This window comes from Melanostigma gelatinosum (genome assembly GCF_949748355.1).
Source record: "Melanostigma gelatinosum genome assembly, chromosome: 3".
In the NCBI taxonomy this organism is placed as follows: domain Eukaryota; kingdom Metazoa; phylum Chordata; class Actinopteri; order Perciformes; family Zoarcidae; genus Melanostigma; species Melanostigma gelatinosum.
In genome coordinates, this window is record NC_136636.1 from 12,608,760 (window position 1) to 12,627,787 (window position 19,028).

General features: G+C 41.0%; 3 protein-coding genes across 3 annotated transcripts in view; 1 reads left to right on the forward strand and 2 right to left on the reverse strand.

Moving 5' to 3' along the window:
- Positions 1 to 4,004, forward strand: part of LOC306775035 (low-density lipoprotein receptor-related protein 1-like) — an 83,273-nt gene extending 79,269 nt beyond the window's left edge. Inside the window, exons 83-89 of the mRNA XM_079265244.1 lie at positions 1 to 128; positions 268 to 451; positions 543 to 650; positions 743 to 816; positions 924 to 1,017; positions 1,977 to 2,121; positions 2,217 to 4,004. The exon at positions 1 to 128 is cut by the window's left edge and continues 34 nt beyond it. Of these exons, the coding sequence (XP_079121370.1) occupies positions 1 to 128; positions 268 to 451; positions 543 to 650; positions 743 to 816; positions 924 to 1,017; positions 1,977 to 2,121; positions 2,217 to 2,357 (874 nt within the window). The 3' untranslated portion in view covers positions 2,358 to 4,004. The remainder of the gene's footprint in view (positions 129 to 267; positions 452 to 542; positions 651 to 742; positions 817 to 923; positions 1,018 to 1,976; positions 2,122 to 2,216) is intronic.
- Positions 4,005 to 4,084: 80 nt separating this feature from the next.
- Positions 4,085 to 9,775, reverse strand: LOC306775733 (uncharacterized protein). The gene is made up of 9 exons (XM_079266220.1): positions 9,765 to 9,775; positions 9,395 to 9,441; positions 9,198 to 9,251; positions 7,128 to 7,181; positions 6,477 to 6,669; positions 6,181 to 6,350; positions 4,951 to 6,093; positions 4,636 to 4,853; positions 4,085 to 4,517 (listed from the first exon to the last, which is right to left on the reverse strand). Exons 2-9 carry the CDS (start codon positions 9,425 to 9,427, stop codon positions 4,448 to 4,450), a joined length of 1,935 nt encoding a protein of 644 aa, XP_079122346.1. The 5' UTR covers positions 9,428 to 9,441; positions 9,765 to 9,775; the 3' UTR covers positions 4,085 to 4,447.
- Positions 9,776 to 12,663: 2,888 nt separating this feature from the next.
- Positions 12,664 to 18,246, reverse strand: LOC306797665 (uncharacterized protein). The gene is made up of 8 exons (XM_079297048.1): positions 18,212 to 18,246; positions 17,842 to 17,888; positions 15,688 to 15,741; positions 15,050 to 15,242; positions 14,754 to 14,923; positions 13,512 to 14,666; positions 13,197 to 13,414; positions 12,664 to 13,078 (listed from the first exon to the last, which is right to left on the reverse strand). Exons 2-8 carry the CDS (start codon positions 17,872 to 17,874, stop codon positions 13,009 to 13,011), a joined length of 1,893 nt encoding a protein of 630 aa, XP_079153174.1. The 5' UTR covers positions 17,875 to 17,888; positions 18,212 to 18,246; the 3' UTR covers positions 12,664 to 13,008.
- Between the last annotated feature and the right edge of the window lie 782 nt (positions 18,247 to 19,028).

Below are 19,028 nucleotides of genomic sequence, written 5' to 3' on the forward strand. Positions count from 1 at the left end.
AGGGCCAAACTGTAACCTGCACACCTGTAAGGATTACTGCAAAAATGGAGGCAATTGTACCGTCAGCGCCGGAAACCAGCCAACCTGCCGCTGCCCCCTTTCCTTCCTGGGCAACCAGTGCCAGTACAGTGAGTGTTCCTACTATCTAGCCGACATGCAAGTTTACAAATGTTCAAGTACTTTTTTTGCATTCGCAATACCTCTGATGGATTATGATGTGGTTGGTGAGCGGTGCACTAACATGTTTATGTGTGTGTGTGTGAGCAGGAAGCTGTGAAGGCCACTGCCTGAACAAAGGTACATGTCTACAGAGTGAAAATGGCTCCAAAATGTGCCGCTGTCTGCCTCAGTACACTGGCAGCACATGTGAGATTGACAAGTGTCACTATTGTCGTGACGGCGAGTGTATCCCCAGCAATGGTTTCACATCTTCAGGGGACTTCACCTGCCGGTAAGACATATCATTTACTCAACACAAACAGACGTGCACATGCAAAGATGTCTTTGTCTTTGCTACTCACAATTTGTTCTGTCTTCTACAGCTGCGCAAATGGAAGAGTCCAGCCCAGCTGTTACACATGTGACACGAATGAGTACTGTGCAAATGGCCAGTGCTCTATTAACTCCAGCACCCGCCTTCCAGAGTGCAGGTAAGGAGCCGAGTCTGAATAGCTCAGGTGCACTATTGCATACAAGCAGAGTGTGCACAATTAGTCTATTTCCTCTCTTCTTGTGTGTTTAGATGTTCACCTGGCTGGGCAGGGCATCGCTGTGAGTCCGTAGCCACCAGTGGCAGTGCCTCAGGTTCAGGTGGACGTAAGTCGACATTTAATTTACTAGAAGTACCGTATAATAGAAGTTCATTGAATGTGATACAATTCTCCATGCACTATTCTTATGTGTGTGTGTGTGTGTGCACATAGGAACAGCCTCCATAGTGATCCCTGTGCTGCTGCTGTTGCTGCTGGTTCTGCTGGCTGCAGGAGCGTTGTTCTGGTATAGAAGAAGGATGAGAGGGTGAGTAACACTCTCTCATTTTAAAACAAGAGACAGTTGAGACCTTTTCGACTTCGTGTTCCCTCTATCCCTCCCTCTTTCTTCCCTCTTCCCTTCTTTCCCTGCTTCCGTCTACTCTTGTCCTCTCCTCTCTGTAATGGCATCTCTTCTGCTCCTCAGGTCTAGCCGGCCCAACAAAACCGGCTCCAGGCGCTTGCGGTAACGGTTGCCAGCGTTACACATTCCTTTCATAGCCTCATTCAGTTCTGCATCCTGATGCTTTCTCTTTCTCCGTCTCTCCCTTACCCATAAGTCTTGGTTGCTGTGCAGTGTTTGGTCCCGTGTTGAATGTCGCGCCATTCTCTCAGATGTTCGTGGGAGCTGTAGCTCATCCCGCTCCTACAGTATCTCTCCTGTATAATTGCCCTCTTCAGAGCGGCTCAAGGGCAGATCTATTGAAAAGATGCATTGAATAGATCTGCCAGCACTAGCCAGTGCTGTAGATCCGTCATGCTGTTGTCCATCATATTGTGCCATATTGTACTTACTGTGCCGTGCTGTGGTTTGTATTGTGGTAGTGTCTCTCATAGTGAGAGATGGACAGTGTGACAGCATTCTTTCAAACTCAAGATTGGAAAATGCAGTGTGGAAAATCCAGCATTTACTTAGAGGTAGCTACCATAGACAATGCAGACATTCATAGCATATTTAGGAGGATTTAATGTGGCTTTAAAAGATAGTCTGTACGTTAGCAGTCCTGTATCCAGGTCCTCTGTGTCTGGATCTTGTCATGGGCTACATGAATGCTGGGTTTGTGTTGGTGCTGTGGCTTAGTTCCCTCAGCCTGGATGGTGGTGAGAGCCATGTGATGCCTCTTCCCTCCCTTCATAATGTGGCTGTCTCCCTGCTTGCACTGTTTAGGCTCTTATAACCTGAAATGAGACACAAAGGTTTGACTGTGCTCGTAATATGTTGTGTAGGGCCAAGGGCTTCCAGCACCAAAGGATGACCAACGGGGCCATGAATGTTGAGATAGGAAACCCTGCCTACAAGATCTACGAGGGCGAGCCGGATGACGATGCCGGGGAGCTGCTCGACGCAGACTTCACGCTGGACCCAGACAAGGTAGAAAGAAATACCAGGCATGCATACATATACACAAATGCTGTAGCCTCTGCTCATACTGTGTGTATGATATCTAATGGATGACCCCTTTTCAGCCCACCAACTTCACAAACCCAGTATATGCCACTCTGTACATGGGAGCACACAACAGCCGCAACTCTCTGGCCAGCACAGATGAGAAGAAGGAGTTGCTATCACGTGGAGATGAGGAGCCCCTTGTGGACCCCCTGACATAGATTGTCTATTGACCTGGATCACAATATTCCAAACACACCCCTCTTCTTGCCTTTTAAAGAAAAACAAATTTTAAAAAAATCGATAAAAAGTGTGAGAGAAAATTGATTCAAAAAAAGTGTGAACACTGTATAAAATGTACAAAAATGAAGGACTACTTTTGTATGTGATTGCAGTATTATATTTTGTTCTTTTGAGATTCCTCTGGTCAAAAATGAATAACATTTTCTATGAGAGATTTTTAATTTACACTTTGTCCCTTACCCTTTACCTAAATAGCCACTACCTCTGTGCAAAATGAAATGGAAACAAGAAAATCTGAAAAAAGATGCTATCATTGGAGCAATTTTAATTTTTTATTTTTGTATGAATTGTATAGAGAAGAAAAAAAACATTGTTCCATTTCACCAGTGCCAACTGTTTGTTGTTTGTGTTGACTTTGAGCGGGAAAGGCAAAACTCAAAGTTTTCTAAATCGGTACATATGTTGTCTTGCTGGAGTGTCTTAGCAAGATTGTGTGAGACAGATTTGCGATAGCACCGTTTGTGTATAGCACATGGAAAATGTCAATACCAGATGGCAACTACAGTATTTCCACATCATTTCTTCTCAGAGAACAATGTTCATGAAATGATTGTGTTCCTTGCACAGAATTCATATTTTACGGCATAGTGCAGGCTTTATACCGTAAGATGTAAAACAGGTATGTTTGTTTTTATCACATTGTATGACAGGTGGAGCTCATGTGTTGCTGAAGTGAGAGGGTGAGAGGTGTTTTTGGTGTGTGATTATGGAGTCGGAGAGAGAGGAAGTCGGTCATGGGTTAAACATTCCAGCCAGAGTGGTGGGTGGAGATTACAGATGTAAGGAGATGGTAGTTCTCTGTTTATAAAAGTCGTCCTTCACATGGAAAGGGAGGCTGCAATTATGGTCAAATTGAAAGAAAAGATCGGTCTTTTCTTTGTCTTTTATTTCCTCAGTCCATTTTTTTTGTAAAGACCAGATATCATCCGCCTGGCTTTGTGTGTAGATTTATCTCTCTACCTTTTAGAGGATCAAAGTCTGTACGTTCACAGTTTTATAATCACTCAGTCTTAAGTGCATTATGTTCATTTGGTCTTTAGCATTTCTCTGCTCTTCTTGAGCTCTTTCTAGTCTCTCACTCTCCTCTGTGCCCTGCTGCTGCTAATGCTACCATTGTGGTCGCTCTGACACGTCCTTTACGCTCAGCCTCTGTCTCAAAATGCTGCTTTCTGTCAGAAATGTGTCAGCCATATGTTAATGCATGTGAAAAGTAACACCAATCTTTAACGTAACTACAATAACAAGTTTTTATTTTTGCTTACCTGTCAGCAAGTGATATTTTACGCTGTTGTATATGTTTTGACTTTAATTGAGAGAGAAGTACAATCATTTTACCTAAAGGACATTTTTGCAAAATCATACATGCATTTTCAGAATTGTTTTTGATTAGTCCTTGTTTTTTTTCTAATGAAGAATGACACATAGCTTTTATAGTACACGATGCATGGAGGCTCAGACTTTCTTCTGGAAAGAGAATAATGTTTAATTTTTGCTGGAGTACTTTACAAACTAAATAACAGATATTGTTATAAATAAAAATTAAAAAGAATTGTACAGAAAACAAACCTTTGTGTTTTATTCCACAACATGCGTGCTGATACAGTGATGAATACTATGACTCAGTGTGGGTTGATTTAATCATTTATTAGGCAGATTGTGTACTGTAGACATAAAGTTCAATGTATGTATTCAAATGTCATTGTGATTCTGTAATAAGTTGAGAAACTTTATCAATCAACAAAATAATGAGGAAATCCTTCATCAAAGAAAGTTAAGCTTAATAGGTGAAGATAATACATTCTGCTAAATCATTAACTCTTAACATGTAAATGCTGTCTGACACACCTCAAAACACCCCATACTGATAATATGAAAAACTGCAAGAGAAGAAGAGACACAGCATAAAATACGATATGTGCATTCCAGTAATTGCTTGATCTATATAATCATAAAAAACTTTTTTTTGTGTGTGAAAACATCTCTCCTCTGCTAGTTTGTATGAAAGTCTTCACTTGACGCCTTTAGCCTTCAGCTCCTCTTTGACTCTGCTCAGGTAGCCAGGATCAGGATACCCAAAACTGTGGAAGCAGAGTATGTACAGGTGTTAATGCATAACATTGTTAACATTTCAGCAGACTTGACGTCAAAAAAGAATATACATTCAAAAGACAGAAGAGATTTGGCTACTGTACGTACCACTGTGGTCCTCCTGTAATGCTGGTTTTGTGGTGAATGTCGTTCCAGGTCACTTGGTTGTCCATCCCAGATGTTCTGGATGTCCCAACAGTGAAAATGAGCTTTTGGTCGAACGCTTTCCTCAACAGTGCCAGCACTTCTCTGCCCTCTTTGTTATTTGGCAGATATGCTGTTCTGTGAATACCAGAATAGTACTTCCCAGGATTTGAATGCTTTTCCTGCAGAAGGAAAACGAGAAGTAAAAATAACTTACAACCATATTAGAAATAAACTAATTGTCAAAATGTCTCAAAATATTTAAATGAAGGCATTTACCGTCTGTATTCCACCTGGAATATCATAGTTGATTTGTATAGAGCCGCAGCCTGAGAATCCAGGGAGGGATGACGGACAATCATAGCTCGTCATGGTTCCAGCCGGCTGGTCTCCTTCTATCAGACCAAAGACATCTTTGCAAACAGGACATATGTCTCCCATGCTTTCTCTTGCTTTCGCCAGGCATTCTTCACAAAACTCATGTTTACACTTAAGCCGTTTCTTGTTGGTGAATTTGTCCATGCATATAGGACAGTTTTCGTCTTCTGCTGTTGCCCCCCCTCCTGTGGCTGCTTCAGTGTTGTATCCACGTTGTCCATACAACCCAGGTCCACCGGAGGCTCCCTCTGACTGCAAGCCAGTCAACCCAAAGGCACCACGTTGTTGGGTGAAGCTCAGAGGTGATGTGCTAATCTTCTGGTACAGCTGAAGAAGAGCTCTGACAGCGTGGCTCTCCATTGACGCGTTCCCTCCAGATTTTTTGGAGCAGGCTTTGACTTTGACTTTGCCCTGACGGGTGCACGATTCTTTAAAGTCCACACCAAACTTAGCTTTGATCTTAGCTACTTGTTCTTCATAGGAAGTAGTCATCAGCTTCCAGTAGCGCTCCTCCATGGTGAGTCCAGCATTGACAAGAGGGTCTTTGATGCTCATGCCAATGTTCGGTGATGTGTCTTGAGACGCCCATGTAGACTCTCCAAAACAAGTGCTGGTATTTGTTGTGGCGGTTAAGGACTTTCTGATGGCATCTTGACTTTGTCTTGGCCCACATACGGTCATTTCTTCAGAGGACACAGTCAGCAAAAGCTTGTTGTCCTTTCTCTGGATGATAGTCACTGTGTCCTTCCACTCTTCTGGATTCACTTCCTTGAGAGGAATGATTGAGACGTCTGATTTACCCAAGTCCTTCTGGACAAGGCTTGTGAACTCAGAGAGAGCTTTTTGTGGGTCTCCAGCTTTCTGGTCTCCTTGAAATGTCACATTAACTTCTGCCATGATTTTAACTCCATTCTCTTTCTCTATACGTTTAATTTCCTCCTTGTAGATGTGGTTCACGTACCAGAAATGGTTCACAGAACAAGTGCACTGCTCCGCTCCTGCTGCAGAAGCTGCACTAGGCTGCACCATAGGTTGCACCTTCTCCTGAAGAAAATACAATGACCTAACTTAGTAAAAAGCCTTCATTCTCAATGCAATTCATTTCCTGCAGATTCACTACACAGTACATACATTATCTTGCTCTGACACAGATGAAGGAGGAAGCTTTACTGAAGCTTCCTCTGGTGCTTCCTTTGGTGTCTTAACCTCTCGCGGCGACAAATAAACAGACATTATTTTGACTGTTTTTCCATCTCTTCCCATCAGTTGTTGTCCACTTAGTTTCTGAAGCTCACTCAGGGCTTAAAAAGAAGACAAACACAAAATTAATATATTTCCCAAAAAATTGAAGACAATAACATATATATATATAAAAATTGAAGAAAATAACATATATACATATTTAATTTGTAACTTTCCTACTATACCTGGAGCGGGTTTAAGACGTATCACAGCACGCCCATCTTCTGAGACATTTAACACTTTGCAGTCTCCACGGTATTTGTTGTTTTTGTTGTTGGCCCAACTCTGAAGAATTGTCTCCAGTTGAAATTTACATTTCTGCTGTTGAAAACCCTCTGCCCACTCGACTGAGAGAGTGACTTGAACTTCTTCTTTGTTCTATTAGAAAGTCATCAGAGCCAGAAAACATGTTACAGTTAATGTAAATGCATTACTAATCAAGACGGTAGGTCTGGTTTGAAAATAACTTTCTCTCGAGAATTGTAAAAACAGTAAACAGAAAGTAAAGGTCAATAGAAAAAAAAGCCAATCGATTATTTTTTTGTCATATTTTGTTTGTGCATGTTCAGCACATGACACTGAGGTCATGTTATTTATATGGTATTAGATTTATATGGTAATGTTTTTTTTAAATGTAACTTGCATTGCTTTAATTACGTTACAGCTATACATCATGTTGATGACCAAATTGCAATGCAATCTGTTCATTGAATAGAATATGATCTAAGCGGACAGCCTTAATACAGCAAACAGTACACATATAATAACAGGAAACTGGATTTGAAGTTAATGTTATTGAACATTTAAACACATCACAGGCTCACACAAACACCTACCTCAGCACACCCGTCAGCAGATGTCGAAGCTTCCTGCTGGCTGCCTTCAGAACACTACAGGGTATTCAAATAAAAGAGACAACTGCAGCATGTACAATCACATGTATAACTTCACACAGTCACCGTAAATATTCACACAAAATACCACAGCTCCCTAACCAGTTGTCTTTCAAACTTTTATTTTTACAGCTACTCACGTCCATGGCCTCCTCTTGGTCATTGCCTGACATTTTTTTTACTGAACTAACATTACAGCTATTAGTGGTGTAACGGATCATGGATCAGTTTGGATCACCCCTCCCGGTTCCGATCACTTGTGAAGGATCAATATTTTTTTTATTATTATTTTTTTACAGTTTAATCATCACAGTGTGTAATAAAGTTGTACCTACTGCTGCTGTTCATTTTCAAGTAACAAGTCCCCGAATATCAATGCAGAGTGTCAGTGAACAGATATAAAGCAGCAGTGTGTTCACGTGAACGGAGCGTGTTGAAAGCAGAATGGTGAAAGTCACGGCGAGCGGAGGATAATGGCGGTGCAAGGGTGGTGGACAAAACCGTTGCAGCATGAAGGCGTTGTTTAAAGAGAAAGACATAAGTCAACGGCAAAACATCGGGCATGTCCACACATATGAAGCGCCACCATCCCAGTCTGTCAGCGACGGGGGACACTCCATTGTGGAAAACAAAGAATTTCAAAATCTGGTTAAAGTGCTTGAGCCACGCTACGAAATCCCCTCACGCACCCACTTCAGCATGAAGATCGTTCCAGGTCTCTCTGGAAAGGAAAAGACTGACGGCTCACTTCGTCACGGAGGAGTTGAGATTCAAAGTCTGGCGCTGTAGACACGCCCCCTCTGTGAGAGTCACACATACAGGTGCTGTAGACACGCCCCCTCTGTGAGAGTCACACATACAGGTGCTGTAGACACGCCCCCTATGTGAGAGTCACACATACAGGTGCTGTAGACACGCCCCCTCTGTGAGAGTCACACATACAGGTGCTGTAGACACGCCCCCTCTGTGAGAGTCACACATACAGGTGCTGTAGACACGCCCCCTCTGTGAGAGTCACACATACAGGTGCTGTAGACACGCCCCCTCTGAGAGAGCCACACATACAGGTGCTGTAGACACGCCCCCTCTGAGAGAGCTACACAGACACACACCTGGTGCAGCTGCTGACAAAAGCAGCAGAGTGGAAGCTAGAGGCCCAACAGCAATATCCCAGTCACCACAAAAAGGTCTACCCTCCCCCCCAGACAATGGAGATATTCTAATCTTTTTGAAAACAAATGTAGAGTTGTAGACCATTTCACAGTAATGGTAAACATTATTGCAGAGTATTTGAATGACATAACCTGACAGGAAGTAAACTGAGCTGAGCAGTTCAGTTCAGTTGACACAGTGGAAGCTAGCTCACTGGCTGTTTTTTTCTTTCAATATTGATCAAAGGACGAGGGTATCAACATACACTTAAACTTAAGAGAATTGAGTATTCTTGATTGTTTTATTTGTTGTTTATTTCATTTTTTTTTCAAATTGGACATCTTCAATATTTTAGTTTTCATGTAAGACTATAGCCCAAAGTTCTTTGCTTTCAGTGTTCTTGAAGTTCTTTAATTAATAAATGGAAAGCAAAGTTATATTTGTCTCCTCCCCTTTTCTTTGCTGATCCGAACCGTGACTCAAGAACCGTGATCCGAACCGAACCGTGAGGTTTGTGATCCGTTGCACCCCTAACAGTTTTACATCATGTTGATGACCTAGTTGCAATGCAATCTGTTCATTGAATAGAATATGACCTAAGCGGACAGCCTTAATACAGCAAACAGTAACAGGCTGTGATAGAACCTGTGACTCATTTACATTCTTTCACTTTCACATACACTTTACAGAACAAGCATACACGTACATGCACCAGGTTTATAATGTATAAAAACTGCTCATGTCTTGGAAATGTCACCGCCACCGTGTCCACAATCCGCACACATATAATAACAGGAAACGGGATTTGAAGTTAATGTTATTGAACGTTTAAACACATCACAGGCTCACACAAACACCTACCTCAGCACACCCGTCAGCAGATGTCGAAGCTTCCTGCTGGCTGCCTTCAGAACACTACAGGGTATTCAAATAAAAGAGACAACTGCAGCATGTACAATCACATTTATAACTTCACACAGTCACCGTAAATATTCACACAAAATACCACAGCTCCCTAACCAGTTGTCTTTCAAACTTTTATTTGTACAGCTACTCACGTCCATGGCCTCCTCTTGGTCATTGCCTGACATTTTGAGTCTTCTTGCTTGAACACAGAGCAACATGAACAGATGACCGCTGTGCGTGTTGTCACACTGCCAGTTCGAACAGCCAACAGTGAATTATTTGATGCATCTTCATACAAAAACTGCCAAATGTCAACATTACGTTAAAAATGAATTGTATCGCTCCACTCCACTTTCGTTTACGGACGGCACGTTAATCTAACTTTAATGGGTTATAAGTTCGCCTTCAACGGTTTTCTATTTCCTACATTATTCACACGTTTTGTCACAAACGTCACATCAACTTTTTTAACATATACAGCACCTAAAGTATGAGTTGTATGACGTATATGAGTCGACTTACCTTCACCTCCCTCTACACTTAAAACGCAGCTTCTTCCTGATAAATGAAAGCGAAAGTATTGCAGCTCCGCGAGACGAGAAGAGTGACGTCACAATGTGGACTCGACACCAGAGCCGCCGAAACAACTTTATAGGCTCTGCCCCTCGACACAGAGATGCAACAGCGGACTTTTCCGTGTGAGGTCAGATAATATTACAGGATAAAAAAGACTGAAACACAAGAGAGACAATAAAAACTCAAGCCAAGCCTTTTGAAAATAGTTTTTGGTTTTGTGTGATGTTTTTTTCTGAAAGGTACATTGTAGCCTTGTTAAGAAAAGTGACATATAAATAAAGTTCAATATTCTTATTCTTCCAACCTGAGCTCCCCATTGACATCAGGACAGCAGGAACTCACATCTTCCGTTACAGACTGAAGACTTGTCTCATCCGACTGCATCTTGGCCCATAAACTAATATATAATCAAAAAATATCTTTCTCCGTCTCTTATTGTTGCTAACTGTAGCACTTGATTGATCAATTGATTTTTATAACTTTTAATAAATCAACACTGGATCACAACAGCAGTGTTACAGCATGAAATGGAAGAAACAAAGACACATACTTCCGTTTTGTTCATGGACTTTAAATCAGGGGGCTGTGTCTGGACATTCTCAACACTTGGATGAACATACAACTCCAAGAGTTCAATCTACAAAACAAAATGTCAGACATTTTTTGCTTTAAAAAGCTAAATAAGCAAATGTAGGCGTCAACTACAATTCTTACACAACACATTTGCATGACATGTTCAGAGAATAAATTCCATGTTTCATAGCCAGCGACAGCTACAAACTGCACTTCTGCAGTGGCCCAAGCACTTACAACGTGAAAGGTAAGTGGCTCATTTTCAGTTTTGTGAGTGGTGGGAACTAATGGCTGAGAGGTTAGAGAGGTCAGTGGATGTGAAACTGAGAGATCAAATCCTGCCTTTCCTCTCGTCAAAGCATTCAGTAGATCTGTTGTCATTTATGTGAACAACATCAACAAAGAACACCTAATTTTAGACCAGAGAAATGACTCAGTAAGAAAGGCTGAAAACTACAACAAAGGCAGAAGCGAAAAGATCAAATCACAGCTCCCCTGTCTTGCCAAACAAAAGCTCTATGAAACAGTGGTCTAACTTCCAGATCAAATAGCTGATGATGATAGAAAACTGGTCTGCAGACTGGAGGAGTGGTGTATCTTGAGGTCCAACACAGATAGTCAAGAAGTCAAATGAACTATTAAACAATCGTCAAGTGTGTCAGATTAGACAGCTCTGATTGATAGAAGACTGGTCTAAAGACTAGAGGTTTGAATGAGTTGTTTATTATTTTGGAATGTGTGGCAGACATGACCTCTCGTGACCTTCGTACATTCATACAGTAGAAGAAAAAGACATGGATGAAGCGAGTGAAGACATCGTTATCCTCACTTTTCGTCCATTAACTCTGCACTCATGTGGGGAGAAAAGCAGAGGACACAAGAATTTGCATCACATTTTCATACATGTGTACTAAACATGTTTTTTATGGCACACTATATTATGACTTTTTTACAACAAACTATACTATGACCTTTTATTACATACTGTACTATGACACGTTCTCATTGCAAACCATAGTTTTGCTGTCTTGTGACACACTGATATTTGGGCAGGTGGGACCTTGCGTGGTGCCATCAGTGTCTGAATGGGTGAATGACGACATGTACTGTAAAGTGCATTGATTGGTCTGAAGACCAGAAAGCAATTATACAAATGCAAGTCCATTTACCATTACCATTGTTATTTTGTATGACATATTTTAAGACATTTTTATGGAATAACACGTTATGACTTTTCATCACATACATTGTGACATTTCATGACATTTTATGGTTTAATATACTATGAGTTTTCTTTATGAAAAGCTACTTTGATAGTTTCATGACATTGTTATGGCATTGGCTACTATAGTATGATATTTTTATGGCATTCTATACTAAATCTATACTCTGGCAGAGATGTCATCAAGGTGGTCCAGATAAGTGGAGGACGCCGCCGCAAAACACTCATCTCTGGCATGATCGATGAGCCTTATGCCATTGTCGTAGACCCACCGAGAGGGTGAGTGTGTCTTTGGAGACTGGAGGGGCGGTCACATGGTAGTAGTGACGTTATAGCTACTTGTAGAAAATCACGAGAATGCAAATGAAGATTTGATTGTGATAACAGCATAGATAAATGCAGCTTCTACATGTTCCTCATTAGAAAAATGTACTGGGCAGACTGGGGGAACCATCCCAAGATTGAAACGGCTGCTATGGACGGTACCATGAGAGAGACGCTGGTGGAGGAAAACATTCAGTGGCCAACTGGTAAAACATGCACACGCACACACACACACACACACACACACACACACACACACACACACACACACACACACACACACACACACACACACACACACACACACACACACACACACACACAGGTACTTCTTCTTACAAGGTTAATTTATTGGTCACAACACAGGGCTGCACCATGAAATGTAAGTTATAGTCCATTCATTCTACACACATATAGAACATATACAAATATTTAAAATAGATAATATAAAACAATATATCGTGCTTGTTTTTTTTCGAATGAAGAATGACACATAGCTTTTATAGTACACGATGCATGGAGGCTCAGACTTTCTTCTGGAAAGAGAATAATGTTTAATTTTTGCTGGAGTACTTTACAAACAAATAAAAATAAAAAATTGTACAGAAAACAAACCAACGTATTTTGTGTTTTTTCCCACAACATGCTGATACTGTAATGAATACTATGACTCAGTGTGGGTTGATTTAATCATTTATTCGATAAATTGTAAATCAGATTGTGTACTGTAGACATAAAGTTCAATGTATGTATTCAAATGTCATTGTGATTCTGTAATAAGTTGAGAAACTTTATCAATCAACAAAATAATGAGGAAATCCTTCATCAAAGAAAGTTAAGCTTAATAGGTGAAGATAATACATTCTGCTAAATCATTAACTCTTAACATGTAAATGCTGTATGACACACCTCAAAACACCCCATACTGATAATATGAAAACTACAAGAGAAGAAGAGACACAGCATAAAATACGATATGTGCATTCCAGTAATTGCTTGATCTATATAATCATAAAAACCTTTTTTTTGTGTGTGAAAACATCTCTCCTCTGCTAGTTTGTATGAAAGTCTTCACTTGACGCCTTTAGCCTTCAGCTCCTCTTTGACTCTGCTCAGGTAGCCAGGATCAGGATACCCAAAACTGTGGAAGCAGAGTATGTACAGGTGTTAATGCATAACATTGTTAACATTTCAGCAGACTTGATGTCAAAAAAGAATATACATTCAAAAGACAGAAGAGATTTGGCTACTGTACGTACCACTGTGGTCCTCCTGTAATGCTGGTTTTGTGGTGAATGTCGTTCCAGGTCACTTGGTTGTCCATCCCAGATGTTCTGGATGTCCCAACAGTGAAAATGAGCTTTTGGTCGAACGCTTTCCTCAACAGTGCCAGCACTTCTCTGCCCTCTTTGTTATTTGGCAGATATGCTGCACTGTGAATACCAGAATAGTACTTCCCAGGATTTGAATGCTTTTCCTGCAAAAGGAAAATGAGAAGTAAAAATAACTTACAACCATATTAGAAATAAACTAATTGACAAAATGTCTCAAAATATTTAAATGAAGGCATTTACCGTCTGTATTCCACCTGGAATATCATAGTTGATTTGTATAGAGCCGCAGCCTGGGAATCCAGGGAGGGATGACCAACTTTCATTGCTCGTCATGTTTCCAGCCGGCTGGTCTCCTTCTATCAGACCAAAGACATCTTTGCAAACAGGACATATGTCTCCCATGCTTTCTCTTGCTTTCGCCAGGCAGTCTTCACAAAACTCATGTTTACAGTTAAGCCGTTTCTTGTTGGTGAATTTGTCCATGCATATAGGACAGTTTTCGTCTTCTGCTGAGTCTCCTGCTGTTGCCCCCCCTCCTGTGGCTGCTTCAGTGTTGTATCCACGTTGTCCATACAACCCAGGTCCACCGGAGGCTCCCTCTGACTGCAAGCCAGTCAACCCAAAGGCACCACGTTGTTGGGTGAAGCTCAGAGGTGATGTGGTAATCTTCTGGTACAGCTGAAGAAGAGCTCTGACAGCGTGGCTCTCCATTGACGCGTTCCCTCCAGATTTTTTGGAGCAGGCTTTGACTTCGACTTTGCCCTGACGTGTGTACGATTCTTTAAAGTCCACACCAAACTTAGCTTTGATCTTAGCTACTTGTTCTTCATAGGAAGTAGTTACCAGCTTCCACTGGCGCTCCTCCATGGTGAGTCCAGCATTGACAAGAGGGTCTTTGATGCTCATGCCAATGTTCGGTGATGTGTCTTGAGACGCCCATGTAGACTCTCCAAAACAAGTGCTGGTATTTGTTGTGGCGGTTAAGGACTTTCTGATGGCATCTTGACTTTGTCTTGGCCCACATACGGTCATTTCTTCAGAGGACACAGTCAGCAAAAGCTTGTTGTCCTTTCTCTGGATGATAGTCACTGTGTCCTTCCACTCTTCTGGATTCACTTCCTTGAGAGGAATGATTGAGACGTCTGATTTACCCAAGTCCTTCTGGACAAGGCTTGTGAACTCAGAGAGAGCTTTTTGTGGGTCTCCATCTTTCTGGTCTCCTTGAAATGTCACATTAACTTCTGCCATGATTTTAACTCCATTCTCTTTCTCTATACGTTTAATTTCCTCCTTGTAGATGTGGTTCACGTACCAGAAATGGTTCACAGAACAAGTGCACGGCTCCGCTCCTGCTGCAGAAGCTGCACTAGGCTGCACCATAGGTTGCACCTTCTCCTGAAGAAAATACAATGACCTAACTTAGTAAAAAGCCTTCATTCTCAATGCAATTCATTTCCTGCAGATTCACTACACAGTACATACATTATCTTGCTCTGACACAGATGAAGGAGGAAGCTTTGCTGAAGCTTCCTCTGGTGCTTCCTTTGGTGTCTTAACCTCTCGCGGTGACAAATAAACAGACATTATTTTGACTGTTTTTCCATCTCTTCCCATCAGTTGTTGTCCACTTAGTTTCTGAAGCTCACTCAGGGCTAAAAAAGAAGACAAACACAAAATTAATATTTCCCAAAACATTTAAGACAATAACATATATATATATATATAAATTGAAGAAAATAACATATATACATATTTAATTTGTAACTTTCCTACTATACCTGGAGCGGGTTTAAGACTTATCGCAGCACTCCCATCTTCTGAGACATTTAACACTTTGCAGTCTCCACGGTATTTGTTGTTTTTGTTGTTGGCCCAACTCTGAAGAATTGTCTCCAGTTGAAATTTACATTTCTGCTGTTGAAAACCCTCTTCCCACTCGACTGAGAGAGTGACTTGAACTTCTTCTTTGTTCTATTAGAAAGTCATCAGAGCCAGAAAACATGTTACAGTTAATGTAAATGTATTACTAATCAAGACAGTAGGTCTGGTTTGAAAATAACTTTCTCTCGAGAATTGTAAAAATAGTAAACAGAAAGTAAAGGTCAATAGAAAAAAAAGCCAATCGATTATTTTTTTGTCATATTTTGTTTGTGCATGTTCAGCACATGACACTGAGGTCATGTTATTTATATGGTATTAGATTTATATGGTAATATAACTTGCATTGCTTTAATTACGTTACAGCTATACATCATGTTGATGACCAAGTTGCAATGCAATCTGTTCATTGAATAGAATATGATCTAAGCGGACAGCCTTAATACAGCAAACAGTACACATATAATAACAGGAAACTGGATTTGAAGTTAATGTTATTGAACGTTTAAACACATCACAGGCTCACACAAACACCTACCTCAGCACACCCGTCAGCAGATGTCGAAGCTTCCTGCTGGCTGCCTTCAGAACACTACAGGGTATTCAAATAAAAGAGACAACTGCAGCATGTACAATCACATGTATAACTTCACACAGTCACCGTAAATATTCACACAAAATACCACAGCTCCCTAACCAGTTGTCTTTCAAACTTTTATTTTTACAGCTACTCACGTCCATGGCCTCCTCTTGGTCATTGCCTGACATTTTTTTTACTGAACTAACATTACAGCTATTAGTGGTGTAACGGATCATGGATCAGTTTGGATCACCCCTCCCGGTTCGGATCACTTGTGAAGGATCAATATTTTTTTTTTTTTTTTTTTTACAGTTTAATCATCACAGTGTGTAATAAAGTTGTACCTACTGCTGCTGTTCATTTTCAAGTAACAAGTCCCCGAATATCAATGCAGAGTGTCAGTGAACAGATATAAAGCAGCAGTGTGTTCACGTGAACGGAGCGTGTTAAAAGCAGAATGGTGAAAGTCACGGCGAGCAGAGGATAATGACGGTGCAAGGGTGGTGGACAAAACCGTTGCAGCATGAAGGCGTTGTTTAAAGAGAAAGACATAAGTCAACGGCAAAACATCGGGCATGTCCCCACATATGAAGCGCCACCATCCCAGTCTGTCAGCGACGGGGGACACTCCATTGTAGAAAACAAAGAATTTCAAAATCTGGTTAAAGTGCTTGAGCCACGCTACGAAATCCCCTCACGCACCCACTTCAGCATGAAGATCGTTCCAGGTCTCTCTGGAAAGGAAAAGACTGACGGCTCACTTCGTCACGGAGGAGTTGAGATTCAAAGTCTGGCGCTGTAGACACGCCCCCTCTGTGAGAGTCACACATACAGGTGCTGTAGACACGCCCCCTCTGTGAGAGTCACACATACAGGTGCTGTAGACACGCCCCCTCTGTGAGAGTCACATACAGGTGCTGTAGACACGCCCCCTCTGTGAGAGTCACACATACAGGTGCTGTAGACACGCCCCCTCTGAGAGAGCCACACAGACACACACCTGGTGCAGGTGCTGACAAAAGCAGCAGAGTGGAAGCTAGCGAGGCCCAACAGCAATATCCCAGTCACCACAAAAAGGTCTACCCTCCCCCCCAGACAATGGAGATATTCTAATCTTTTTGAAAACAAATGTAGAGTTGTAGACCATTTCACAGTAATGGTAAACATTATTGCAGAGTATTTGAATGACATAACCTGACAGGAAGTAAACATAGACCCAAGTTGTTGCCGGGCAGTTCAGTTCAGTTGACACAGTGGAAGCTAGCTCACTGGCTGTTTTTTTCTTTCAATATTGATCAAAGGACGAGGGTATCAACATACACTTAAACTTAAGAGAATTGAGTATTCTTGATTGTTTTATTTGTTGTTTATTTCATTTTTTTTCAAATTGGACATCTTCAATATTTTAGTTTTCATGTAAGAATATTGCCCAAAGTTCTTTGCTTTCAGTGTTCTTGAAGTTATTTAATGAATAAATGGAAAGCAAAGTTATATTTGTCTCCTCCCCTTTTCTTTGCTGATCCGAACCGTGACTCAAGAACCGTGATCCGAACCGAACCGTGAGGTTTGTGATCCGTTGCACCCCTAACAGTTTTACATCATGTTGATGACCTAGTTGCAATGCAATCTGTTCATTGAATAGAATATGACCTAAGCGGACAGCCTTAATACAGCAAACAGTAACAGGCTGTGATAGAACCTGTGACTCATTTACATTCTTTCACTTTCACATACACTTTACAGAACAAACATACACGTACATGCACCAGGTTTATAATGTATAAAAACTGCTCATGTCTTGGAAATGTCTCCGCCACCGTGTCCACAATCCGCACACATATAATAACAGGAAACGGGATTTGAAGTTAATGTTATTGAACGTTTAAACACATCACAGGCTCACACAAACACCTACCTCAGCACACCCGGCAGCAGATGTCGAAGCTTCCTGCTGGCTGCCTTCAGAACACTACAGGGTATTCAAATAAAAGAGACAACTGCAGCATGTACAATCACATTTATAACTTCACACAGTCACCGTAAATATTCACACAAAATACCACAGCTCCCTAACCAGTTGTCTTTCAAACTTTTATTTGTACAGCTACTCACGTCCATGGCCTCCTCTTGGTCATTGCCTGACATTTTGAGTCTTCTTGCTTGAACACAGAGCAACATGAACAGATGACCGCAGTGCGTGTTGTCACACTGCCAGTTCGAACAGCCAACAGTGAATTATTTGATGCATCTTCATACAAAAACTGCCAAATGTCAACATTACGTTAAAAATGAATTGTATCGCTCCACTCCACTTTCGTTTACGGACGGCACGTTAATCTAACTTTAATGGGTTATAAGTTCGCCTTCAACGGTTTTCTATTTCCTACATTTTTCACACGTTTTGTCACAAACGTTACATCAACTTTTTTAACATATACAGCACCTAAAGTATGAGTTTTATGACGTATATGAGTCGACTTACCTTCACCTCCCTCTACACTTAAAACGCAGCTTCTTCCTGATAAATGAAAGCGAAAGTATTGCAGCTCCGCGAGACGAGAAGAGTGACGTCACAATGTGGACTCGACACCAGAGCCGCGGAAACAACTTTATAGGCTCTGCCCCTCGACACAGAGATGCAACAGCGGACTTTTCCGTGTGAGGTCAGATAATATTACAGGATAAACAAGACTGAAACACAAGAGAGACAATAAAAACTCAAGCCAAGCCTTTTTTAAATAGTTTTTGGTTTTGTGTGATGTTTTTTTCTGAAAGGTACATTGTAGCCTTGTTAAGAAAAGTGACATATAAATAAAGTTCAATATTCTTATTCTTCCAACCTGAGCTCCCCATTGACATCAGGACAGCAGGAACTCACATCTTCCGTTACAGACTGAAGACTTGTCTCATCCGACTGCATCTTGGCCCATAAACTAATTTATAATAAAACAAATATCTTTCTCCGTCTCTTATTGTTGCTAACTGTAGCACTTGATTGATCAATTGATTTTTATAACTTTTAATAAATCAACACTGGATCACAACAGCAGTGTTACAGCATGAAATGGAAGAAACAAAGACACATACTTCAGTTTTGTTCATGGACTTTAAATCAGGGGGCTGTGTCTGGACATTCTCAACACTTGGATGAACATACAACTCCAAGAGTTCAATCTACAAAACAAAATGTCAGACATTTTTTGCTTTAAAAAGCTAAATAAGCAAATGTAGGCGTCAACTACAATTCTTACACAACACATTTGCATGACATGTTCAGAGAATAAATTCCATGTTTCATA